At 41.3% G+C, this 27,121-nt stretch overlaps 1 protein-coding gene across 1 annotated transcript in view; it reads left to right on the top strand.

Moving 5' to 3' along the window:
* The window catches only part of stxbp5l (syntaxin binding protein 5L), a gene marked incomplete at both ends in the record, with an annotated part of 294,314 nt that overhangs the window by 201,924 nt on the left and 65,269 nt on the right, over positions 1 to 27,121 (top strand). Inside the window, 6 exons of the mRNA XM_080412829.1 lie at positions 3,708 to 3,771; positions 10,185 to 10,268; positions 14,958 to 15,081; positions 18,229 to 18,304; positions 19,232 to 19,386; positions 24,829 to 24,901. Coding sequence (XP_080268955.1) covers positions 3,708 to 3,771; positions 10,185 to 10,268; positions 14,958 to 15,081; positions 18,229 to 18,304; positions 19,232 to 19,386; positions 24,829 to 24,901 — 576 coding nt within the window. The remainder of the gene's footprint in view (positions 1 to 3,707; positions 3,772 to 10,184; positions 10,269 to 14,957; positions 15,082 to 18,228; positions 18,305 to 19,231; positions 19,387 to 24,828; positions 24,902 to 27,121) is intronic.

Genomic DNA, 27,121 nt, shown 5'->3' with positions numbered 1-27,121 from the left:
TGAACGCTGCATTCGCGTCCCACAAAATGTGAAAGCCAATCGTAGCCAAATTCAATGAAATCTAAAAAAGATGACAGATACATCTCGATTGATTTGTGTGTTTTGGACAACATTTGTACGAGTAGTAGCAAAAAGTGTGTTTTGAAGAAAACGCAAAATGGAGGAAAAATCTTGTCAGGCGGAAATGGTCATGGCCTATATGGGAAGTTTCGTCATGATCCAAGGAATCTAGGAAAAATATGAAGTTTGATTGTATAACCTACGGTTGGGGAGTTATAGGCTGAAACGTTAAGGGCCCTGCAGTGCCACCATTAGGAAACATTTGACACAGAGGTTCTTCAAAGTTTGTGGAGCGTGGCTGGCATCTAACTTAGCCTCTTGATCTCCAGCATGCCTATTCTGGGGGGAACCTTCGGCAAAACTGTCCGAGTACAGTTGTAACTCAAGTCTGTTTCACTAAGACTGAGTGTTTAATCCATTGAATCCGGGAACACATCTACAAATGTCTTCTAAATCCTAACAGTTTTCTGAAAACCGTATGTTGCTATATATATCAGTGGTTCTCAAACTGTTTCATGCCAAGAACCCCCAAAATCAGATGTACTGTATTTGGTCGCGGACCCCCATCTCATCCCGGTTTTAATGGGTTATGTGAATAGGTATAGAGGCCACAGGGCACCCTAACCCTAACCACAGGTGGAGGGATTATATCTCGGATACCCCAACCTGAAACCCCAAGGCAAACTGACGGGGGAAAGGAAAGTCTGGGGTCACCTGCTGGTCAGTGCTGGAACTGCTGCCTAAGTATAAAGTATCAAGAAATGTACCTTAAAACTGTACTTAAGTGCTGTACGCTGAGTAAATGTACTTAGTTACTTTCCACCGGTGGATGGATGGATGGATGATCCTTTGAATTTGATTTGATTCATTTAATTGCTTTCAGCCAACAACAGAAGGTTGGCTGCTTCTATTCACTAATATACTGTAGCCCAGCAACCGAATCCACCTTAATGAAGCCCATAAAACAGGCCTTTATACTGCAGTGACAGACAAACCAACCCAAAGTTTCATAATGTCTCTATTTTTTCATGCCAAGTGTCTCCAGTTCTTTGTGCGTTTCTGAAAGCCTTTCACCCCTCTGCGAGCAAAGTTCTCGCCCGTTTGAAAAGGATCAATACCTTCCCTTCTGACATTCTGAGAAGTCTGTGGCAGTGGCAGTGTGAATGCTCTCTCCAGACAAAGGCAAACAGCCTTGAGCATAATGGGTAAACCATTCTAATGGGAAAATCACACATTTTCTAAGAGCGAGAAACATAAAGCAATGTTTATTTTCTACAAAGATCCAGCCGAGATGAAACACTGTTCATGTCAAAATCGTGTGTGTGTGTGTGTGTGTGTGTGTGTGTGTGTGTGTGTGTGTGTGTGTGTGTGTGTGTGTGTGTGTGTGTGTGTGTGTGTGTGTGTGTGTGTGTGTGTGTGTGTGTGTGTGTGTGTGTGTGTGCTTATATTACTATATTTGTGAGGGCCAAAAGTGTAGTAGGATTTGGGAAGAAGAAAATTTGAGGACCAAGTCCTCACAAGAAAAAAAAAAAGGCTTATGGTAATAAAATAATATTTACAGTTAGGCTTACAAATAGTAAAAGATTCAGGTTGGGGTTAGGAATAAACATTTAGAGGTTGGGTTTAGGCCGATCTACAAGCTCAGCTGTAGATCTGCTATTTTTCAGCTATTTTCAATGCCATCCTGAAATGTTTATGTCCTCGCAACTTGCGAGGACATCAATATTTAAGGATGGCATTGAAAATAGTTCACACACACACACACACACACACACACACACACACACACACACACACACACACACACACACACACACACACACACACACACATTCGTATTACTAACGTGCGAGTCGCAATTATAGTAGTACGAATGTGTTTGTGTGTGTGTGCGTGCCTGCTTGCGTGTCTGAGGGCTGTTGCAGTAAGGTTGGGGTGTTGGCATTCACTCTTCTCAGCACGGTAGGGATTGTGAAAGCAGCCTGTGTCAACAAAGTCAGTATTTTTGTTGATACCTTCGGCTTATTTACTGTGTGTATTCAGGGTTCAGTGTGGGCAGCAGGCATGGCAAACAGGCTCAGCTGAACTTCATGCCCGCTGTACTCCACTCCTTGGCTCTCTGGTCAGGTTCCATAGCTTTCTGCAGAACTCTGACAAATCCTTTGTTCGGCGTTACGCTGCAGCTGCTCAACAGTGTACCGTAGTTTGTTTACAGTACCAGCTGCTGCGAAACATAATGAGACATTGGTTGTGTTGAACTTTCAAGTGACTGTTAAGCGCACAAAGATGAAGAAGACATAATTAGTATTATGCAAATGTGGTGTATTCTCATGCATGGGTTTGATTTGAATAGAATGTAGTTACTTCAAAAAGCAGCAATACAAATGTATTGCTGTTGGGCAAGGTGACACTAGGAAATGTTGCTTGATAGAGGCATCTCTCCATTGCTATTTGTCACTTAAAGGTATATATTTTTGGGTTAAAACAAAAAGTATTTTGTTAAAAGGTTAAAGCACTATATTCTGATAGTAATCATTGCTATAGAGTGTTTGTTCAGCAACAGGAGTCTCCCCGTCTCTCCAGCTCTTTAATAAACAGAAATTACATTTTCCGGTAGGTATCAAAATCTCAGCCAATCAGGAGAAAGTACCCATTTTTAAGCTTCATTTTTATAGTGTTCCAGTTCCAATCTATATCCTGATTGAGTTCTGTATCCTGATTGGATACAATTTGAAACTGAAACGAAAATGCATTTTCTGTTTTATAAAGAGCTGGAGAGACAAGGAGACTCCTTTTACTGAACAAACACTCTATAGCAATGAGTACTATCAGAATATAGAGCTATTTAACACTTATTTTAACTACCTTTAATTAATTTGACAAAAACTTTTCCACCTCAAGCCAGCAGAAAAACATTTGTTGTATTGAGGGAAAGTTTCAGGCCACCTTGTTTAAATCAACAACTTGTACTATAAATTAAAACATGAAAGCATAGCTACTGGATATAAGAGGTTATCCATCTTCATTACAATTTATGACATTACACAGATGGATATTTAACACGATAAGTGTTAAATTGATAGGGCTGGCTTGGGTGATGGGTCTGGTTGACTGAAACTGATATTGTTTTACTAATCCAAATTGAATAGGGAGAGTATTCAGGTTTTAATGCAAACTGCTCTATAACCATGAATATATGATATTAAAATTGTAGTAGTGCTGGGTAATTAACTGAAAATATTTCGAAACCGATATTTCGAACCAATAACCGACTTCTAACCAAATAGTCGAGAGGCAAGTTTGTTTTATATATAAAACAAACTTATCATAACAAATCATTTTGGTTTCATAATTGACTAAAATTGATTAGACTGATTAACCACTTAATCCTGTATTATATTTTGTACAAAAAGCCATTTTGTACCAAAATAGATTTGATTTGAAGTCATATTGCCCAGCCCTACGATACTTAAATGGATGCGATATCACAATATTGGCAAATTGTAATTGCAGTACATATTATCTTACTATTATGATCTCTGCTGCCTTCTCACACTCTTCTCTATCTTTCTCTCTTTATATCCCTTATCCCCCCCCCCTCTCTCTCTCTCTCTCTCTCTCTCTCTCTCTCTCTCCATCCATACAAGAGCGACGAAAACACACCCAGGGCCCGTGGTTCATCTGAGCGACAGCCCGAAGGACGAAGGCAAGGTGAGTAGGCAGATGAAAGAAACCTCCTTTATCCTCCATTCCACTCCCCGGGGTTTGAGCATTTTAAGCCCTTCTTCGATTAACTATCGTTCCTCGCAAAGAAGAAAGAAGGAGAGGCCCTTCCTTCTTCTTACCCACCATGAGAAGGCGCATGCAAGGGAATATATACAGTATTATAATGTGTATATAGGAAGAAGATAGGAGGTAGACCTGAAATACTGAGCCTTTTGTTTTGTGATTTACTGTAATTCCAAGCACACCTTATTAACTCTTTCACTGCCAGATTAAATACATAAATGAATCACTGAAATCAATGAATCAACATCAATGAATCAGATGGAAAAAAAACGTGATCATTTGTGATGGTAGGCCAGTAAATTCCCAGGATGTGTGTCGTAAGCATCTGGACTTTGTATTCTGTGGGCGGGGGGGGGGCATTCGTTGTAAATAGCAGTCTACAAGCTCACGTGAGCTTGTAGATGGCAAAGATGTACAAAGTAGAGCAGTGGTTCTCAACCATTGGTCCTTGAGGGGGTTCCAGGTGGTCCCCTGCTAAATGATGGAGAGTTGGTAACCATATGGACCCTTATAGATCTTTAACTCTTGAGAGTGTAAAATGAAACCAAATGGAAGAGTTAAATTATTGTTAAACATTACTTTAAAGTATCGTTATTTTGACCAACGTTTGCCTGTTTTTATCTCTCCTATGATGGTACCACATCGGAATTGTGGACAAAATCCTATCCAACGACAACAAAATATTCAAAGTCTTGGGTCTGAGAGTCAAAATCTCATCAAATGGTGGTTCCGTGGCTCAAATGGCAAATAAATAATGGACCTTGATATGAAAAGGGTTGAAAACCACTGATGTGGAGAGGGGAAGAGAGCGGATCAAGTACAGAGTCAACTCTGGTCAAGTTTACTAAGTATAGAGTGTTTAAATATGTATTTCAACTGCAGACAAAGCCCCCTCTAGCATAACAAACTTCCTCGGGAGCTGAGCGGTGTGAGATATTAAGGCCACGGAGGGGAATCGATTCTCTGCGGCCTATTGGCACCTGATGTGTGTGTGTGTGGGTGAAAATGCACTGAGAGGCTGTCAGGAAAAAAGGCTGCAAAATACGTCAGAATGGAGATGTTTTTTTTTTGTTTGCTGCTGGCATCGTGATGGAAGAGAAAAACTGAAAGGAACTGTGGTTTCTGCTACAAGTGTGGTATCTGAACCATACTTCATAAACATAGATACAAATCTAAGCCATATGTTCACTTCACAAGTACAGACAGGAGAGTTGATTGAGACAGAGAGGTGACGGTTGGCTCCAGCCTGGGTGGGGGGTACACTTAGCATTCTCTTTGTTTTACCTGGGAGACAGAGGGTCTAGGCATGCGTCTCCCATCCCCCCTTCCTGCCGCTTACAGTTGCAAATGTAGTGGGCCAGGGGGTGGGGTCTCACCTTTCAGGGCTGACACACCCACACATGTACCTCCTCTTTTTCTGAATGTGCTATAAAGATTGTACTGAAATGTAACTTGGTGTAGTGTGTGCCACTCCAAGCCGTGAGGCTGGGGAGCTGGCTGAGGGACCTTGGGGTCCAAAGAACTCTGTTTGTGCTATGAAATAAACTGGAAGCAAGTAACCTCACTGACTGGAGTGATGCCTCAATCCATTCTTCAACCATTCATACACATCTCTGGAACATCAAACTAACTACAATATGGCGTTGTTGGCAACTAAAAGTGCAGTAGAACCTTTACCAAAACCTAGTGAAGTCAGTGGTTCAGATACCACAACATGGGGTTGTCGGCAGTGGGTTCAGAATGATACCACAACATGGGGTTGTCGGCAGTGGGTTCAGATACCACACAAGGATCTGAGATGTTGAGTCCAGTTGATGTCTAGATCAGTGGTTGTCAAAGTCCCAGGGTCTCCCGGGGTCCCTTGAAGGGGTTCCCCGGAAAAATGACTTAATATACTGTAGCATCACAATTAGTTTAACCACACTTTAATGCTATTTTATGCTTGGTCTGCTCAAAAATAGCCGATCTACACTGATTCTCTCAGTGCTGTTAAACCATTATGTACAGATTGTATTTTTTTTGTCTCAAAGCAGTTCTCCATGCGTGCTTGCATAATACTATTGTCAGTCATGTTTCATAATGTTCTTGAGTACGTGTTTAATGTGCAGCGTTGCTTTTTATTGTGCATGTATGCAGATGTTCGGTATGAATTGTTATTGCTATCCATTCAGTAATGTAGTGCCAATGAATGCTGCAGTGCAAGGTAGATGGAGTTTTGGTGCCAAGGACATATCATCGAGACGGATGCCTCGCTGGTGATTTAGATAAAACTACAGCATAAGCCAATTGAATGTCACAGTTGACTAGCTTGGCTTGCACATGGACAGTGTCTGAAGACATTGATTGTGATTACAATGTATTGTGTAGAGACGCATGGTGATGTGAGGCTAGCGGGGTAATTCCAGGTAACAGGCCAGGCCAGTATTGGATTTGTCTAAAAAAGAAAACAGAGGCAGTGATATTTTGTTATCGACTCAAGCTCTAGTTGTATGACAAATAGCAGAAAGCCGATCTACAAGCTTGTTAGCTAGAATTCGACTAACTAGTTGCTGTTGTTATTTTTCCACAAAAATGTTTCAACATAAAAAAACCTCAATCTTGTTTTTGTTTTTTTATTAAACAATTGCAAAATTAACAGATCTACAAGCCTCTAGAAGTATGGAAACACTAAAGCTAGCAGCATACAAAAGTATTTTGTTCGGCTTGCCAAAACCCAACAAGTCATCTGAGGACAAAATAGTGTTAAACTCGATGCGCGTCTGCTTTGAGTGTGGAAAGTTACACGCTGCCCCACTGTATACAGATTTTTTGTCTTTTTAACTCAAAGTTTTATTGGAAAAAATAGACAAACAAACATACAAGGATACAAAACCAAAAAAGGACAAGACAAGGCAAAGGGGCTGCATTCTACAATTGCTACAGTTAATACTTTAGTAAAAAGAAAATATACATTGGCTGAAGGAAGAAGGTCCACTTTTCCCAATTTTTGTGTAACTTGTCCTCTTGTAGTCTGAGTATGAATGTTATTTTATATGCAGATGGTTTTGAAAGGTTACATAAGTTTTGTGGGAACTTTTTAAATGAGAAAACGGGTTAGCGCTAGAAGCCGATTCAGCTACAGACACAGTATTTCCAACAAGCATGACATGAGAGCTACAAGGCATAAGGGTTCATGTAGTACAACCACAGAATAGTTCTGGGGCCAGCTTAGTTGAACCTGTCTTGCCTCTTTGTATTTCAAGAGGTAGCTCTCTCTTTATCCCTGCATGCCTCACAAAACTACTCTCTCTCTGTAGATCTGCTACTATATGTAGCAGGGCTTGCTCAGGATGGAGCTCAACACACACACACAGACAGACAGACAGACAGGCAGGCAGACAGAGGTTCATCAAAAAAGTAGAAGTAATCATCGGATACGATGGACTACCATAAGCAATCGTGTGTGTGTGTGTGTGTGTGTGTGTGTGTGTGTGTGTGTGTGTGTGTGTGTGTGTGTGTGTGTGTGTGTGTGTGTGTGTGTGTGTGTGTGTGTGTGTGTGTGTGTGTGTGTGTGTGTGTGTGTGTGTGTGTGTGTGTGTGTGTGTGTGTGTGCGCACGTGCGTGGGGTCGGGGCTGATGAGGAACAACAGTGTCTGGAGGGGTGATAGAAGGAGGAGAGGGTCACTGAGGGGAGGATTAGACAGAGAGGTTTATAGCTTGTTGCTTTGTTGTTGGTCTGACTTTGAAGTGTTATCGCAGCGTTTCGGGGGCCAATCGTCATTCCATTGAGATGTTCTATCTACATTCCTTTAACAAGTTAAACCGCAGAGTCCCTATTCTGGAGGGGGGGATCATTCTATGAAAGTATGTGTGTGTGTCGGGGGGGGGGGGAGCAGCAGCAGCAGCCCTGGGATAGTGATTCTCAAGCTTTTTCAGGTCAATGACCCCCAAATTAATATGTATCTGGCCACGAACCCCCCAGCTGAAAAGTTTTTGTGCCATGGACCCTATAAGAGAAAATTTTAACTTTAATTGTTTTTCTAAAATGTCCAAAAATAACAGATGTACAAGCTTGTAGATCTGCTATTTTTGAATAGCCAACATATACATGGATAAAGTGGTTAAAATGATTGTGATGCTATGCTAACTACTTTTGCTGTCCCCGAACCCAACTTTGAGAACCAATGGTATAGAGCAATGATTCTCAGCGTTTATTTCAAGGACCCCCAATTTGATATGCATTAGGTCACGGACACCCATAGCCGTTTAGACCTGTTTAGACCATGTTGTTGCATACCTTTCATGCCGGGAACATGTCATTTTAGATGTTGCTATATATATGTATTTATTTCTCAGCCTCTGTAGCAGTTAGACACATGAAATAAAAAATATATTGATAGCTTAAACCTTTGGCTATTACTCAGAATTACATTCATTTATGTTAACTCTTTCAGTGCCAATGAAATAAAAAAATTATTGCGAACTTTGCCAGATTTTTTTTTTTTTTTTTTTTTCAAAGAAAATTAAAAGTGCTTAGGAAGCGAGATACAGCCTTTTTCAGTTTTAGGTTAAACAAAGAGTGGATGGAGCTGCAAATCTTCAGATAATGATATCTTGGGTTCTGAACACTTTAAAAAAAAAAAAAAAAAAAACTTCTTTTTCCATTTTTTTATTTTTTTTTAAAAACTCGGGATTTCTCGTTCTGGCACTGAGGATATAACCCAAAAACTCGGGATAACTCGGGGTCTGGCACTGAGAGAGTTAATTTAAGAAACATTACAAAACAAATATATATAACCAAAGTAATTAAAAGCAAATCAATATAAATTCCACAAATCTCTGTATGTCTGTCTTTATTTCTTTTTTATCTTTTTTTGTAATGAACATTAGGGCAAATGAAAGTAATTTCCACTAAAAGCCAAAGGTTTCAGCTTTAAAAAAAATGTGGTTTATGTTTCCATCTGCTACAGAGGCTGAGAAATATTTATTTTAGTGAACCGGCCTCAGGTGTAAATGTGTTAATGCATGTTACACTGTAAAATCCTCAGTGTAAATGGAACCAAATGGTTACATTGATACACCCGAAAATGGTCCATTTCCACTCACCTTCTCTCTCCCAGTGGTGTAAAGTAACTAAGTACATTTACTCAAGTACTGCACTTAACTCATTCACTGCCACTGACGTAAAAAACGTAATTTCTCCCGTTTACCAATCCTGCCACTGACGTAAAAAACGTAATTTTTTTTTTTTTTTTTTTTCAAATTTGACCCAAAGACCAAGGAGATATGATTGTTTAAAGATCTAGACTCCCATCCACTTCCTTGTTAACTTAAAACTTAAAAATTCTGTATCTCGGCTCCTGAGTACTTTTTTTTTTCGATGAAAAATCTCTGGCAGTGGGCAAACGCGGCCAGCAATAATTGTGGCAGTGAATGAGTTAAGTAAAATTTTGAGGTAAATGGTGCATTTATATAGCGCTTTTATCAGTGGCGGAACAACTCAAAGCCGGGCCAGGAGGCAGAGCACAGTGATCAGGCCCCCCCTGCGCATTCACGCACGCGAAAAATTGTGCAGGTTTTCGGCGGATTCGGTCACTTTTTGGGGGGCTTTTTGTGACTTTATTTCGGTTTTAGGGTTAGGGTAGGGTTAGGGTTATGTTGTTTAATTCTTATTTTTGCCTGATTTTACCGATTTATTATCTGACGGCCCGGGCCCTCCTGGGTCGCGGGCCCGGAGGCGGCCGCCTCCCTGGCCTCCCCGGACGCTCCGCCACTGGCTTTTATCCAAAGCGCTTGTACATAGATTGTGCATTACATTAACCCATTCACACACACATTCATACACCGATGGCGGAGGAAACCATGCAAGGCACCAACCTGCTCATCGGGAGGACCCCCCATCTGAAAATGTTTTGAGACAGTCTTCATGGCTTAACCCCAGGCTTTATATTTTCCCTCACTCGTCAGAAGCATGCTTGATGACGTCGCCGAGCGTGTTGTGCAACACTTCTAACAGCCACTCTGTGACAGACATGCTGTGTTGCTTTGTAGTTTTGTATCTTTTGTAGCTGCCTGTGTGAACGCAGAATATGTCTTAAAGGGATAGTTTTCCCAAAAAATTACTTATTTTCTATCGATTACTCACCCCATGGAGACTTGAATTCATGGATATTAGATATAGGCAATAATTTGATGACGAGCAGTGGGTTCCGGTAAAGGAGACTCTATTAAACAACTTTAGGTACAGATATTCGTTTAAAACTGTTGAAAGACTCAATAATGTTAGTATTGTGTTGTGAGCTTGTGTACATATGCTTTTGTGTGAGCTCACATGGTTTTGGCCTTTTGCCCTACAGCTGCTGATAGGCTTTGAGAGTGGAACCATCGTACAGTGGGACCTGAGGATCAAGAGAGCTGACTTCAGAATCTATTATGATGAGGTGTGTAATGACTGTCTGTTTCTGCCTGTCTGTCTGTTTCTGTCTGTCTGTCTGTCTGTCTGCATATCTAATTTTATCTATCGTACAACAGTGTCATACAAAAGTAGTGAAAATAGCCGATCTACAAGCTCTCAACGCATTGCGATGCGTTGAGAGCTCGTTTCGCTATGCTTCGTTTTTTTTAAGTTAAAGTGTGTGTGTGTTTTTTTTTTATAATGAGCCAATGAAAAGAGCTTGTGACTTAACAATAACCATATTGGATCCATTGGAACCATTTCCTGAAAAGTAGCAGTTTCGGAACATTAATGAGGTTTCCGCCCGACAGCGACAAAATGCACCCGTCTCATCCAGTCTGTCATTCTTACCTGTGTGTCCTCGATTCACCTCCCACCGGAACCACACTTTCCGTTCACGCCGGAGTGGTCCGCTGGGCTGATTCTGATCTCCTGTCTCTCCCTCATCACCGCCCCCCTCCCCTGAAGAGAAGCTTCTTCTGACTGCTGTTAATTACTGCTGTTTGATGCCCCCTCCCTCCTCCTCCCACCCCCCAATTCCTCCTCTCTGCGTTTCGTCAGAGGACTCACTCTACATTAGGCATCCAGGAGTCGGCAAGAGTCATGCCATCTCCATGGCAACAGGAGACAATAAACTACCCAAAACACAGCTGGCAAAGAGCCTCCTCAGACCCAAGTGTGTCTCTCTCTCTCTGAGTGCCACTCTCCCAATGAGGAGATCAATTTGTTGTCGAATGAATAACAATCTTCCTTATTTCACATGAGTACACCTCCTGGATGTGACGCTAGTACGTTGTTACGGCCTCCAAAATACAACAAAATAACCAGTGGCTCAAATTGGAGACCACAACATAAAGAAGGACACCACAAGAGGATTGTCAAAGTTTTTAGTTTTTTTCCCCCACGAAAATAAACTAAACATTGAGGAAAAACATAATGAAACTCAATGCAAATACGTTAACAAAATGAAGAAAGCAAAGAACCAAAAGGTCCTGGAGATGCCAGCAAAAATCTAAAGAATGGAGGCGGGTCCAGGCCAACCCCTATAGGGCCGTAGAAGCCGGGCCCCCCTCCCTACCTGAAAATCAAATTCTAACTAAAGTCAAACCGAAAAAAGGAAGACTACCGGCCATCCCCATGGCCAAACAAAAATAACAACTGAGGGAACTGAGGCTGTTGCTGGGTCTGTGTCTGTCTACACAGGTGAAACAAATTAATGTAATAAAAACAAGAACACTAATACCGTCAGCCGCGTGTCACAACAAAAAGTGGTGACACGTCGAATAGAATGATTATGCAATCACCACAGGCTGCAAGGCATCGGTCACCGATTTTCGTGTAACATCCGTGCAAGTCTCCATTGACACAGACAAGCTTGTTCATTTATCAGGAAACAGTGCAGATGCGTCTGATGGATTTTCCTTTTCCTTTGTGGCAACAGAAAGAACAGGGAAATATAGGTCTTAAATGTAACAAAGTAACGCCATTATTTGGGAAAAGGTAACTAAGTAACCGAGTACTCTAATTGCAAAACTGACGCATTAGTTTATTCCGTATTCCCAAAAAAGTAATCCGATTCCGAGAGGGAATCAATTGTTGCATTTAAACCACTTTCATCCCACCGTCCATATTTTTAGCATGTCATTATCGGCGAAAAATGTCAAATAAATTCAAAATATTTCCTAATATTTCGAAAATAGCCATTGTACAAGTTGACAACGCGTCGTGAGCTTGAACATTGGCTCTTTTTTTTTTGCTATTCGTGATATGACAAAGTATATAAGACTTAAAACACTAGCGAGGAACTCTAAAAACAGAGCACTTCGTACTGGCTCATTAAAAAGTGGTATTGGTGCAGCTGCCCTCATTTTTTATGTGTCAGTTTAAGTAATAATATTAGGCGGCCCGGAGAACCCAGGTGTCAGGCGGAAGCTGAGGAGTTCTATAGCTGCACCCCGGGGAAGGAGAGCTAATCATTTTCAAGTGTGACAGCCAGTGCCAGGGCGACCAGACACCCATCGTTTTTTTTAATTAGCGCCAGACATAGATTAACGCTGCAAAAGCCTCCCTGGACGTTCTCTGACTCACTTAATTTTCACACGCCAACATCAGACGCCTTACCCGTGCCACACCTGGACGCAGCGGATAAATGAAACACATATGGAACCTGTAATGTGTTTATTCCCAGGGATTAAATAACCACTTGAACCCCAGCATCCATAGGCTATTCTGGGGGGAATGTTAGCTAATGCATTGTGAGCTTGTAGATCGGCAATTTCTAGGCGAAGGGATTTGGATGGACAAAAGGCAGTGTAAGTACAGTACAGACTTACAATACAGAGCCAACTCAGGTCCATTTCACTAAGTCTAGAGGGTTTAAGTGGTTCATAAATGAAAAGGGTGAAAATTAAATGTCAGATCGCTTTTTATCTTGGTTTTGGACTCAATGCTCCAGGGCGTCTGATAAAGTCATTCACAGTCAGTACAGGCTACTTGAACGGTTTGATGTCTTTGGGGTGATTCTTTTTAACTTAAAGGGGTATTTCACTTTAAAACACAACGTCTGGGGTCATTCGTTATAAAAATAAAAAAACCTTTTGTGTTTGATCTCTCCACACCCACCTGTCTGCTATTTTGTCTCTCCATCCGTTTGTGTTATGTCGTTTTTTTTCGATCTATTGATTACTGGCTGCGTTAGGTTATTGATCTGGAGGCTTCCCCACCGTTCTCAATCCATACACACTCATTTATCATTCGGCTGGCTGATTGACTCACATGATTCACTTCCCGGCCGGGTTTATCTAAAGCTGGGTGCCTGCGTGCGTGTCTGCCTGTGTGCGTGTCTCAGGCTGTGCACGTTTGTTTTCCTCCTGTCGATTGTTCGTGGTGCATGCCTGTCAACAGTGCTAATAAAGATCAAATATCCATTTGCTCAAATTCGTGGAAATAGATAAAAGATCTGTCTCTCTCTCAGGTTGATTCTGTGTCAACTCCGCCTCTCCTTCTCTCACTTTATCTCTGTCTTCTGTCTGTCAAAACAAAAAACATCGCTGTCGGGTGGAAACCGTGTATGTCTTGTGTTTTAAAATTAAAATAGTGAAAATAGCCGATCTATCAGCTCACAATGCAGCTTGTAGATCGGCTATTTTCACTACTTTTGTGCGACACTCTTTTATGATGAAGTAGGGCATCAATTTACCAAAAAAAAGATGAACCCATTAAGACCTGAGGCCGATTCTACAAATGCCCTCTAAATCAGTAGTTCTCACACTTTCAATATTTAAAAAAGTTTTTCAAAAATAGCAGATGTACAAGCTCGCAGCGCGGCATGAAGTGACGCGCTGTGAGCTTGTATATCTGCTATTTTTGAATAGCCAGCCACAAAAATGTTAAAATGACACAGATGCTTTCCTGGATTTAATGGAGATACGAGGTTTCTGCCCGACAGCAACGGAATGCTTTATTGCCGTGAATGTTTCATGAACGATATTCCCCTACCGACAAAATACGACGGCAAGCGAAAGCGAAAATAGAGGAGCGAACAATCAAACGGAGATCAAAACCAGTGCATGCGAGTATGTGCTTGAGCGCTTATGTGAGCATGTGTTGGTGTCTCATATTAATAAAGGATGCTGTTTGCTGTGCATGTTGATGCCGGAGAAAAGGGATTTGATTCAAACAGGAACACGTTATGAAACCAAACAATCAAACCATTAGACGAGAACCCTTGAAAACCCTTTCAACATTGAATTAATTCACTTTTATTTATTTATTTATATTCACATTGATGGCTTTATTTAGTTTCAGTTGTGAGTTGAGAGGCTGTCAAAGAATATTCATTCTCAATTCAAATACAAAATGACTGCTGATATAACTATTAATATCAATTCTTGTGTTTTATTACCAATATATCAGTACAGTCTTTTTTAATTCAAAATAATGAATACAAGACTACTGTGCCTGTATAAAATGAAGGAAAAATCATAATTTTGATACGCTCAAAGATAACAAATCATGTTTCTTTATTCGTCTTTTTTCTTTAAATGGTGCATTTACTGAACATTGTGAAAATGCCTGAGATATGCCTGATTTACGATGCGAAGCCAAGTATAAATCAGGCTTTACAATGACAAACAAGTGATTATTAGTGCTTGCAGGATTCAAGGTGACCAATTTTGGATGATCTAGGATAGGTAAACAGGCCTTAAACATGGTCCATGCAAGTATGCAGGGTTTTGTTGTTGTTTTTAATGTATTGTATTGACAATTGTATAGGCCACAGATTTGAACAACCTGCCCGGGGTTTTCAGATGAAAATTTGCTCTTTAGCTAACTCTGGCACATGTGGAAACTGAAATGCTGATTGATGTGTAATATCTAATAATAATAATAATACATACTCATAACTAGCTTCTGTTATTTCATCTTGGAGGATAACACAGTAACTTTTTAGAACAAAATGTAGGCATGAAAACCAGAAAATAGAATGACTGCTGCTCTCAGTAGTGGATTTTTACACCATTGAATGTTTACGCACAGTGGGGGAAAAATCCATGAAGTCAGTTCAATGTCTCCATCTCTCTCTTTTTCATTCCCTGTCTCTCTCTCTCTCTCTCTCTCTCTCTCTCTCTCTCTCTCTCTCTCTCTCTCTCTCTATCTCTCTCTCTCTGTGCAGGCCATCCATTCGGTCAGTTGGCATCACGAGGGGAAGCAGTTCATGTGCAGCCACTCAGATGGCAGTCTGACCATGTGGAATCTGAGGAATACGACCAAGCCCTTCCAGATCACATTCCCTCACGGTTAGACACGCGCACGCACATACATGCACACGCATACACACACACACACACACACACACACACACACACACGGTTGTTTAACTATCAATATTAGAACGCAGATTTTTGAAAATAATAAGTTTAGTAAATTACACACACACGCACATGCACACACGCACACACCATTGCACTCTCAGTACTCACATCTACAATGCATTCAGACAGGCGAACGTGGAGAGAATTGACATGTAGCTGCAGGAGACACCGTCCATAAACCATACTGGATCATCACCTTGGTGTTCCTCATAGGGTCCAACATTCCATGCGTTTTTCACTGGCACCCATTGGTTGAACTCAGTGGTGGACAAAGTATTCAACCACAGTACTTGAGTCAAAGTATAGATACCCCTGGTCAACTACCCCCTGGCCTCAACTACAAGTGAAAGTTGCTCAGTAATTGTTTTTACTTGAGTTAAAGTTAAAGTTAAAGCTGGAGTTGCTTTAAAGAAATACTCTAGTATATAAAAGTATATACAAGTTATGTACTTTTAAAAAGACTTAAGTATTCAAAAGTACAAATTACAAATTACATTTTATTTTTAATGTAATTTCAATGACCTTTTTCAGAAAGTATAAAAAATATATCAATGTTGGATACACCTCCTCGCCACTCACAAGGTGCATGTGGTTAGTACGCTTGCGTGCGTGCAGGTGTGTGTGGGTGGTTGGGTGAGTGTAACGAATTTGCAAATTCAGTCACAGTGGGAGGGAGAAAGAAAGGGTAATGCCTAATTTAAGCTCACAACGAGGCACTGCGTTATGAGCTTGTAGGTCTACTCTTCTCGGCACGCCACACCGTCGTATGACGAGGTATAAATCGGGCTTCAGGGGGAGAGAGAGTGCAGAAGGTAAAGAAGGAAAAACCAGACATGAAGGACAGAGTCTGTGGAAAGTGAGAGAATGGAGGGAGACATTAGGGATTGCGGTGTGGAAAATGAACAAGCTGAGAGTTTAAAGGCACTACACCATGAATTTTAACTTTTTCTTATTTTGTGTGTTTTTGGTCTCCCCTACCTCTATTCTATTCCCAAAAATACCCCAGTTTGAACACTCAGGCTTTCACAGCAAATCTTGGGTTTTCTGTAAATTGGTCTCAAAACAGGCCAAACTGATTTGGTCCCTGATGTGACGTCACGTCAGGGTACAATCCCTCCCGTTTTTCAGTTCCAAAAAAAAAAAATATATATATATATATATTTTTTTTTAATTTGTGGTGTAGTCCCTTTAAAAGAAAATGACTGAGAGAGAGAGAAAAAGATAGCATTTTGTGATAACATTCTGCAACAACCTCTGATATGTTACACTCCTATCTGGAATGGAAGTAATATTAGTTATTTGAAAAACAGTAAAATGTATTTAGCTGAAATTTTCACATGGATAGAAGCAGGTAAATACGTGGGGGCCATACTGCAGGGGATTAAAATGTGTTTAAAGATTACATTGCATGTCCTCCCCTAGACCAACTACTGTAAACCCATTCAACGTGGAGTTTATGACCGCTAACCCCTGCAGTATATGCCGTAGTGATGAGATAGTAGTTTGGCTCAACTCTGCTCTACTTTTTGATTGATTGAATACTTTGTCAGAAATGTAAACAGCACATGGTACAGTAAGACATTAAGGCTAAAGGATAAACTTGTTTCCATATGTTGGAGCTGTCCATAAACATTGGTGGTGAAGTACAATCTAGACTTGTATTCACTCACTGGAGCTGTCCATTACTGAAGGTGCTGAAATAGAACCAATTTTGACTTTTATTCACTGGAGCTTTCCACTGCTGATGGTGCTGAAATAGAACCTTGATTTGCATTAACTGGAGCTGTCCACTACTAATGGTGCTGAAACAGAATCTGTCAGCCTGATGGTCGGTAATTTGCAATGATATAGCCTTAGCCCAGTGGACCACTAAATTAATATGTATTTGGCCACGGACCTCCATCTCAAAATATTTTGTACCAGGGACCTACATAAAAGATTTGACATTTGGACATTTTACTGATTTTAAATTATCCAGAAAAAAAAACTAAAAAACAAATGGGTATTCCTTATATTTCATCAAAGTGGTGAGACTGAGTTTTTCCATTTTGTCGCTGACGGTTGGAAACCTCATGTCCAAGTTGGAAAAAGTGTGTTCAAGTGGTTCCAATGTATTTATTATTTAGTCACAAGCTCTTAATATACTTTCTTTGGTTCAATATATATAAAACCCACAGACACCTAACTGCTTTCAGTTTAGTTAGTTATTACACTATAGCCATACAATATGTAGGTGTTCCTTATTATGGATGCCGTTGTAGTAGCCATTGGTTTAGCTTTTAAATTAGCTGAATAACTGTATAACTGTGAGAGCCCATATAGTTTTAAGCAATCGTGCCAGCAGTTATAAGGACATTAACACATTCCATGCCAGAGTTTAATCTCATAATGTACTCACCAGTGCCAGCGTTTTATTGTTGTTTTTTAGTTTTTTTCATGTCGCCACAGACCTCGCTAAATAAGTTAAAAGTGCGCGTTCATTTGGTTCTAAACACACAGCGGATCCGTGAGAAACGGCGAGCGAAAACAGTTTCCAAATCCGTGCCGCCATCTTGAAGCTACAGCCGATCAACGGTAAACAGTGATCAGCGAGGAGAAAAACAACAACCAGAGAAAATCGAGTTTTAAACAGGATCCCAGACAGGAAGCGGATACGATCGAAAAAACCGGAACCCGAATAATTCCGTTTCCGACCGGAAACCGGAAACGGAAATGGATCAAAAAAATTCGGAAAGTGCACCTGGGGCACTTAACATGGGAATCGGCGGTTCGCGTAGATCTACGCGACTGGCACGCTGCGGCTTTAAATAGGTTCGCGTAGATCTACGCGACTGGCATGCAATGTGTTAAAGAGAGTGGTCATTACAACAATGCCAAACAGTCACTAATTATCTACAGTTATTTTGTAATGATAAGTTGATAAACAGCTAGTACTGTCTACCAAACACACACACAGTGGTGCTAAAGAATTAACTCGCACTTTAGCAAACTGTACATATTGGACTCAGACAGAAAACCTAAATCGTATTTATTTAATGCCCATTGTCGTCCATGTCCTCTCTTGTAACTCAGGCAAGATCCAGAAGGATGCAAGGAAGGAGTCGTGTAAACCCATCCTCAAAGTGGAGTACAAGACCTCTAGGAACAGGTAAGCTGCTTCCACTCAATGATCAGGATTAATCATGACATGTTTTCATGAATTGAGATCATCCTGACCCCTACTTGTCATATTGTCGCTGTCGGGGGGGAAACCTTGTATGTCCAAACCTGTTGATTTTCAAGATTTTCTATGTGGTTATTATTTAATCAAGCTCTTGTTAATTATTTTCATTGTTCCGATATTCAATATTTATAAAAACCCGCAGACACACTTGATCACTTTCACAAAAAAATACTTCTAAGGCTATTTTCACTATACTTTTGCGTGACACTCTTGTGCAACAAAGTAGGACATTCATTTATGGGGAAAAAAACATAAAAAGTTAAAATATGGAGATAAGAGGTTTCTGCCCGACAGCTCTAGCCAGTGCTAGTGCTTAGATGTACGTATTTATTTATAGATTTTTTTGTTTGTTTTTGTACTACTCTACAAAACACATTTATTTACAAGGCGATCGATTCCCCGCCCAAGCCTACATGTATTTGATTTCCCCTGGGCAAGGCAGCAGAGACTGTACTGTGGGTTGAATGACATACTGTACAGTACATGCAGGGGGAAAAAGTTGTTAAATACACACACACACACGCACGTGTAACACCCGGGATTCGAACCTGGGTCTCCCTGGGTCTACCATTACCTTACCCACTAGGCTAAAGGTGAATTCCCCCTTGGCCGGGGGAGATATTATGCTTTTGGTCATCAGGCAGAGGCTCTGAGCCACTACTGCTACACACGCACACACGCACGCACGCACGCACTCACTCACTCACTCACTCACTCACTCACTCACTCACTCACTCACTCACTCACTCACTCACTCACTCACTCACTCACTCACTCACTCACCCACTCACTCACTCACTCACTCACTCAGTGCAGTTGACAGTGTTGCATGTGCTTGTGCCTCCGCAGTAGCGAGCCATTCATCATCTTCTCCGGGGGTCTATCGTACGACAAGGCGGGGCGGCGGCCCACTCTGACCATCATGCACGGCAAGGCCATCACCGTGCTGGAGATGGACCACCCCATAGTGGAGTTCATGGTTCTCTGTGAGACCCCCTACTGCAATGGTGAGTACCCCCCCCCCGACACTGCACTGCAGGGAGAGTAGACCCCCTACTGCAATGGTGAGTACACTCCCCCCTGACACTGCACTGCAAGGACACTAGAAAGAAAGCCAGAACAAGTCAGTCAAGAGTAAAAGCTCAGCCTACCCCTGGCCTAAACTCCTGATTAAGCCTCAAAGTCGCCTGATGGACAAAGGACCTCTTCAGTCTGACCTTATTGTATGCTGGAATACTGTATCTCCTTCCTGAAGCCAGCAACCTATATTCTCCATACAAAACATGGCTAGTGTTTGAAGTGATATTCCTTGCCAACTTTAGTATACTGTTATTATACGTAGATGTGTAGAGCCTGTGAAGTGGTTGTCCAACAATCTTTGAACAAATGCTCAGTTGTTGCAGCAGTTGTGACTTTAAGGCTACAGACATCCATACCAGGTGGTACTTACAGTACTGAACAACACTCATAATAACAGAAGTGAAAAACGAAAGAGGAATCTGTCTACTAGCACCAAACGATCTCAGACGGCGAAGGAAATAGATTCTTTGCTTTGTTTTCTTACCCACTGATTCAATCAGAACTTGAGTAAACAATTAGTTACTTGTACTGCAAAAAGACAAATGATGCCAGCACTCACAGAATGTCCTTCAGGTCCTTTTTGTTTTGATACTACGGACAACAACACAGAAACGTGTTTCAACACAATGCATTCCTCAGCGTGATCAGATTGCACTGAGGCATACATTGTTGTTGTTGCCCGACATTTCAAAATAAAAAGTACCTGAAGGACATTCAGTACTGGCATTATTCAGATTTTACTGCACAGCAAGGACATGCCATGTCTGCTTATTATAAGCGACTTTGGGCTTGTTCTTCTGTAAAGTCGCTTGTAAATATTGGTGGTTGCGGTTTTTGGTCTTGTTTCTAATGGTGTTTAAAACGGTGTCTCTCAAAAATCTTCATGCCAAGGACCCCCAAATGAATGTGTTTGTCCGTGGACCCCCATCTGAAAATATTTTGTGCCAGGATCCCCCGATACAAGATTTGTGTTTCACTTTTTTCTTTCTTTTGAAAATAGCTGAAAGTGGTAAAACCTAGCCTAGTCGCTTCTTTTGGGCTTGTTTCTCTTGCAAAATCTGGCAACACGGGCAAGGACACAAATCTATTACTATTATTGTTGCTGTCGGGTGTCCAAAACCGTTACTTTTCAGGACATGGAAAATGAAGTTATTATTTAGTCACAAGCTAGACCTGTTCATACTTTTCATTATCATACTTTTCATTGACTAAATACTTATAAAACCCGGGAAAGGAAGAGAACTACTGGCAGTGGAAATGGAGTGCAGTAAGATTGGCCTCTAGCTCAATGCCAAGAAAGCAAAAGTATTGGCAGTTAACATGGAGGACAAAACCATTGCCACTGCCGATGGGTCGGTGCTCGGGGTGAGTCGAGGACTTCAAATATCTGGGGTCTGGACTGCTTCAATGGAACAGGATCTGAAGGTCCGGAGGGCACTTGCCTGGAATGCCCTACATGGGATGAGGAGAGTGTGGAAATCAGACAATGGAGAAGACCTCAAGAGGCGGCTGTTCGGAGTCTGTGCTGCTGTATGGGGCTGAGACATGGATCCGCACAGGGCCCTGGATGGAGTCTACACAAGAATGCTACAAATGGCACTAGAGCGGCTATATTTGCTACTTTTACATGACATTGTTGTACGAGATGGTAGGCTACAAACTTGCAAAAAAAAAAAATTAAACAGTTGAAATATGGAGATACAGTTCAAGGCTTCTGCCCGACAGCAACAAAATTAAAGCCACTTGTTAGATGGGGCTGAGGGGGTGATTTTCTCCGCTATTCTTAGTCTATTTATCGTTTGTGCGTGCGTGCGTGTCTCAGTGTGAGCAGAATGTGCCACCCCCCACACCACACACACACACGCACGCACACACACACACACACACACACACACGCACACACACACACACACACACCCACACACACACACACACACACACACACACACACACACACACACACACACACACACACACACACACACACACACACAGTGCCTTATTACGGTGACATGTAGTGACAGTCCAGGCAGGGCTGCTAATTAGCACCTTGACAACACCTTAAATGTCTCTGTGTCTCACACCTGCAAGAGGGCCTTATGACACACACACACACACACACACACACACACACACACACACACACACACACTGTCAGTCCCTTCCATTTATGTACCCTAGACAGGTGCCCACTCAGGAATGATGCAAGTTGGGAACGATGCAAATAGGGAACAGTCCATTGTCAGAGTACCCGTCGTTGTAACCGTCTGTGGTCTGTCTCTCTTTTGTGGCCAAATATGGAGATCTCTGTATCTGTCTGTCCTTGTCTCTTTTATGCACATATGGAGATCCCTGATGTTATCAGTATATGACCATAAATGGGTATGCCCATATATGGGCATATCGGGGGGGGGAACGGCGGTTCTGGAAAGTCTTTGTGCAGTGGTAAACGTCTGGAGAATGTCTGAAGAGTGCACACTGACTGTGGAAGGTAGACCGACTAAGTAATCAAAATGGCAGGTTTGGGGAATTCAACAGGAATTTGATGAATCAAGCTTAGGCTGGGGTTGCCATGGCAATCAATTGGCTCATTTGGGCCACGGGTCAGAGCCTTTTCTGGCGGTTCTGTAAAACCGCCTCTCGAGATAAGTGTATCACATATGTACATAGATTAGATACAGAGATTCCCTGCATTTATTGTCAGATATATGTTACACAATATGTAGTGAGCACCAGTTATATGAAGACAGGTTGAAAATGGGTGAAGTCCTCCTTACGGAATTTTTACCTTGATTGTGTCCTTGACCTTGCCCCATCTCCCCGGGACAGCTTACTGCAGTGGTTCTCAAACTTGTTCGTGTCAAGGACCCCCAAATTCATATCTATTTGACCACGGACCCCCATCTGAAACGATGTTGTGCCAAGGGCCCTCCATTGGGCTCCATGTGTACACTCCCCAGAGTTAAATGTACACTGAGGATTTTACAGTGTAGCTTGGTGGTCCCAGAGATAGAAATTGGGGGGTCTGTGGCCTAATGCCTATCAAACTGTGAGTCCTTGAAATGAAAAAGGTTGAGAATCACGGGTCTATAAGGACTCTCTTTCTGTCTGGAGTGACTCAGCTAAACTATAACAGTGTTGATTTGGGTCAAAACACGACACAACAGGGAAGCCAAATCCATTCTGCTGTTTGCCAGCCCTGCCAGTCAATTATGCGAGGGGAACGGAAAAATGAACATTGCCTTTGATGTCGAGCAAAAGAGTGACATAGTGCCAGATGAAGTTTTTTTTTTTTTCATTTCTGTTTGATGTGTAATTTAAGTTGTATCTAAAAGGAAGTTGTTAACCATGTATGCTCTATATTTCAACTAGAAATACCACATGGAGCTTATCAGTGTTGGGTAGTAAGTTCTAGTAACAAATTAATAATAATATATTTCTGTAATATTATAACTTTTCCCAGTAACGAGTAAAGTAAGGTATTATTCTGCCAAAACAGTAATACAATACCATATTACTCGGTCAAAAAAGGCCTCGTTACTCGTTACTGATGACGAGCGTCATTTTTTTTGCTCATTCATTCATTTACTCCCTCTCCGTCTCTCATAGAGGCAAGTTGTCGCATCATGCAAAAATAGAGTAGATCTACAAGCTATCAACCTACGTCAACAGAGATGCTTTTTAGCTTGCAGGTCAGTTCTTTTTAGCACGCAGCCTGCGCACAGTTTTGACGTAGCGCATGACCCGTATGCGACCGCCGCGTCGTGTATTTCTCCGCCGTCTTTTAACTTCAAAAAGCTCTCAAACTTCTATTTTTAGGCTTGGAATTTACTTATAAGATATCGTTCGGATAGAATTTAGTTGTTTAACTTCATATATATGGTCAATTAATCATGAGAGCCTTTTATTTATTTTTTTATCAGAAAACCGGCAGGGGCAGGCAGTGACATGCATTGTATCCGAATAAAGCAACCTATTTTCGGCATGGCCCTTTCAGAAGTCCCCCTGCGTCACTTGTCTGGTGGTCGGGGAAACGAACTGCTGATGAGGAGAGGAAACAGTGTTCCTCTCCTCTCCTCTCCTCTTCTCTCCTCTATATCATTGGTTCTCAAAGTGGGGTCCGGGGACCCCCAGGGGTCCTTGAGGGAGTTCCAGGGGGTCCCCAGCTAAATGATAGATTAGGCACCAAATGGACCCTTATGGGTCTGTAACTCTGAGAGTGAACAAATGGAACCAAATGGACCCTAACAGGTACATTTGGTTCCATTTGTACACTCTCAGAGTTAAATTGACATAGATTTTACAATATAAATTGTGGTCTAAGTGATAGAAATGCCATTAAATGGGGGTCTGTAGTCCTAATGCATGTCAAACTGGTGATCCTTGAAATTAAAATGGTTGAGAATCACTGCTAGAGTCGTAAAAAATCTTCTCTTATGGGGGTCCATGGCATATCTTTTGAAATGGGGATCCGCGGGCTAATGAGTGTCAATTTGGGGGTCCTTGACATGAAAATGTTTGAGAACCACTGCTCTATATCTCCTCTCCTCTCTCCTCCCCCCTTGCACTTTGGCTAATTAATATTGACTGGTGTAAGATATGTTGAAAAGGTTAAGACATTTTCAAAAAGTTTACTTTATTGTTTCAGTTTTTGAGAGGCTGCAGCCAGTGTGTGCAGTTCAGATTGATGTTGTTCCTGTAAGGATAGTTATTGTTCCAATTCCAAATATGGAATTTGCAGCAGCAAAATACTTAAAAGGATTAAGACTGTTGACTGTTTTCTATTGTTCCATTAAATTGGATTCAGTTCTAAAAGGCTCAAAACTGTACACGTCTTTTCTTTTGCGGGGGGCGCGGGGAAAGTAATATAAAGTAATACGTAATATATTACTCTTGATTCCAAGTAATAAGTAATATAATATTATTACTTTTCAAAGGAGTAATAAGTAATAAGTAACGTATTAGCCCAACACTGGAGCTTATACATTTGTGTCTGTCCAGACTGGCCTAGTAGATCGTACAACTTGGGGAGGTATGCATTCCTATGCTTTAGAATAGATGAGATGAACTCTATGGATGAATTTCATTCAGTTTTTATCTGATCATGTTTATTTTTATGACATGAATTCTTCTAGTTTTTACGATTTATTTTTGTATTTTTCTGCAACTATTTATTGTATTCTTTTATGAATGTTTGAAAATAGCAGATCGACAAGCTCACAACGCGTTGTATCACGCAGAACCACTGCTGTAAAGAAGTTAAAAAACTTCGGTGTCCTACTGTACACATTACACCAGATGCGTGTCACATGTGATAAAAAAAACGTTGATGTGAATGTATAAGAGTTGTGATTTGTTGTGTCTTACAGAGGTCCAGGATCCTTATGCAGTGGTGGTCCTTTTGGAGAAAGACTTCATTGTGGTGGACCTGACACAGAGCAAGTATGGCTTATGCACGCTTCGCCCACACGTACACGCACACACACACACACACACATACGAACATACACATGTTTGTATTACTACACTTGTGAGGACATCAAGATTTTAGGACAGCATTGAAAATTTGCAGAAAAATAGCAGATCTAAAAGCTCACAACGCATCGCAGCATATGGGAAAGCAAAGCATACTGTCATTTTAGATTTTTAGCTATAACCATTATTTTATACTTTGGGCTATGCCGCGCTATGAGCTTGCAGATCTGATATTTGTTTTTTAATCGTGACATTCTCCAAATGTCTTCTAAATCCTAACAGTTTTGTTTTTTTAAATAATATCAGTGGTTCTCAAACTTTTTTCATGTCAAGGACCACCCTAAATGATATGTATTTGTCCGTAGACCCCCCATCTCAAAATATTTTGTTCCAGGGACCCCCAGAAGCAAAGATTTCAGTTAAAAATGTATATATTTCAGATTTGCACACATTTTTTAAGATTTTTCAAAAATAGCCAAAAATGACACAAATGCGTTGTCTAGGTTAAGGGGACATTTGGTCCTCACAACTATAGTAACACACACACACACACACACACACACACACACACACACACACACACACACACACACAATTTCAATTCAATTCAATTCAAAGGGCTTTATTGGCATGAGAAAACATACGTTTACATTGCCAAAGCAGAAAGCACAATACAACAATACAGCAATACAATCAAAACAAAAAATATGTACATTTGAAAGTCAGAATCTTCAATAGATCAATTTCTATGTACCAAGATCACTGGGTGCAGGTATAGTGCCGGAATATACACAATGATTAGTCTTTAGGGTGGTTGTGTTCCGTTTGATATCCTTTTCCTATCACAGCAACTCACGAATCTTGCTGCTGTGTTTGCACATTGTTGTACTTCGCCCAGCAGATATGGGAGTTTTTTGTCATTGGTCATGTTTTCAAAATCTCCGTGTGTGGTTGTAATCTGTGGGAAGTATGTGTCTCTGATGTCTTGGTACAATGGACAGACGGTTAGGAAGTGTAGCTCGGTTTCCACTTCATTTTGTGTGCAGTGGGTGCATAGTCTGTCTTCTCTCGGGATACAGGTCTGCCTGTGACGACCTTTCTCGATCGCAAGACTGTGCTCACTGAGTCTGTACCTAGTTAAGATTTTTCTTTGTTTTGGGTCAGTCACGGTGCTCAGGTATTCTGCCACTGCGTATTCTCTGTTTAGGGCCAGATAGCATTCTAGTTTACTCTGCTTTTGTGTTGCTTCTTTCCAGTGTGTCAGGTAGTTTTCCTTTTGCTGTTTTATAATTTGGTTTAGTCCAATGGGTTTTCTATCTCGTGGCTCTGTTTGTGTTTGTGCCCGGAGTTCCAGGGCCAGCTGGCTGAGGGGGCATCTCTCTAGGGTTTCGCTGTGTGTGAGTGCCTTGTTATGGAGTGCATCTAGGTCGCTTTCTTTTAGGTGGTTGTAGAACTTAAAGGGATACTTCACTTTCGGAACGGGGAAACATTTAAAAAATATATTAAAAATAAATGAAAAAAGTAATGGAAAATTCATGGCCCCCTCACGCATTAGAGTGTCCTACTAATGTGTGAGGGGGCCTTTATTTTGCCATAACTTCTTTAATTTTTTTTAAATATATATTTTTAATGTTTATTTTATGTGAAAGTGAAGTATCCCTTTAAGTGCTCTCTTTTTTATTTTGATAATTAGTGGGTATCGTCCTAATTCTGCCCTGCATGCATTATTTGGTGTTTTTCGCTGGGTACGGAGAATGGATTTGTAGAATTCTGTGTGTAGGGTCTCGGTTTGGTGTTTATCCCATTTTTCAAGGTCATGGTTTGCTAATGGTCCCCAGATCTCACAACCATAGAGGGAAATTGGTTCTATCACAGAGTCCAGTATTTTAAGCCAGGTTTTAATTGGGATGTCTATTTTGATGTTTCTTTTGATAGCATAGAATGCCCTTCTTGCCTTGTCTCTCAGGTCCTTTACAGCTTGGTTGTAGTTCCCTGTGCTGCTGATGTTACACACACACACACACACACACACACACACACACACACACACACACACACACACACACACACACACACACACACACACACACACACACACACAGCTGGTACTCCCCATGCTGCAGCCTCCAGCTGCATGGCTGCTGGTGTTGTTCTGACACCAAAGGGACCCAGCGTTATGACCTTGTG

The sequence above is a fragment of the Gymnoscopelus braueri genome, assembly GCF_963280865.1.
Source record: "Gymnoscopelus braueri genome assembly, chromosome: 18".
Lineage (NCBI taxonomy): Eukaryota > Metazoa > Chordata > Actinopteri > Myctophiformes > Myctophidae > Gymnoscopelus > Gymnoscopelus braueri.
Note: the sequence above shows the minus strand (reverse complement) of the source record. Positions and strands in the feature narration are given on the sequence as shown.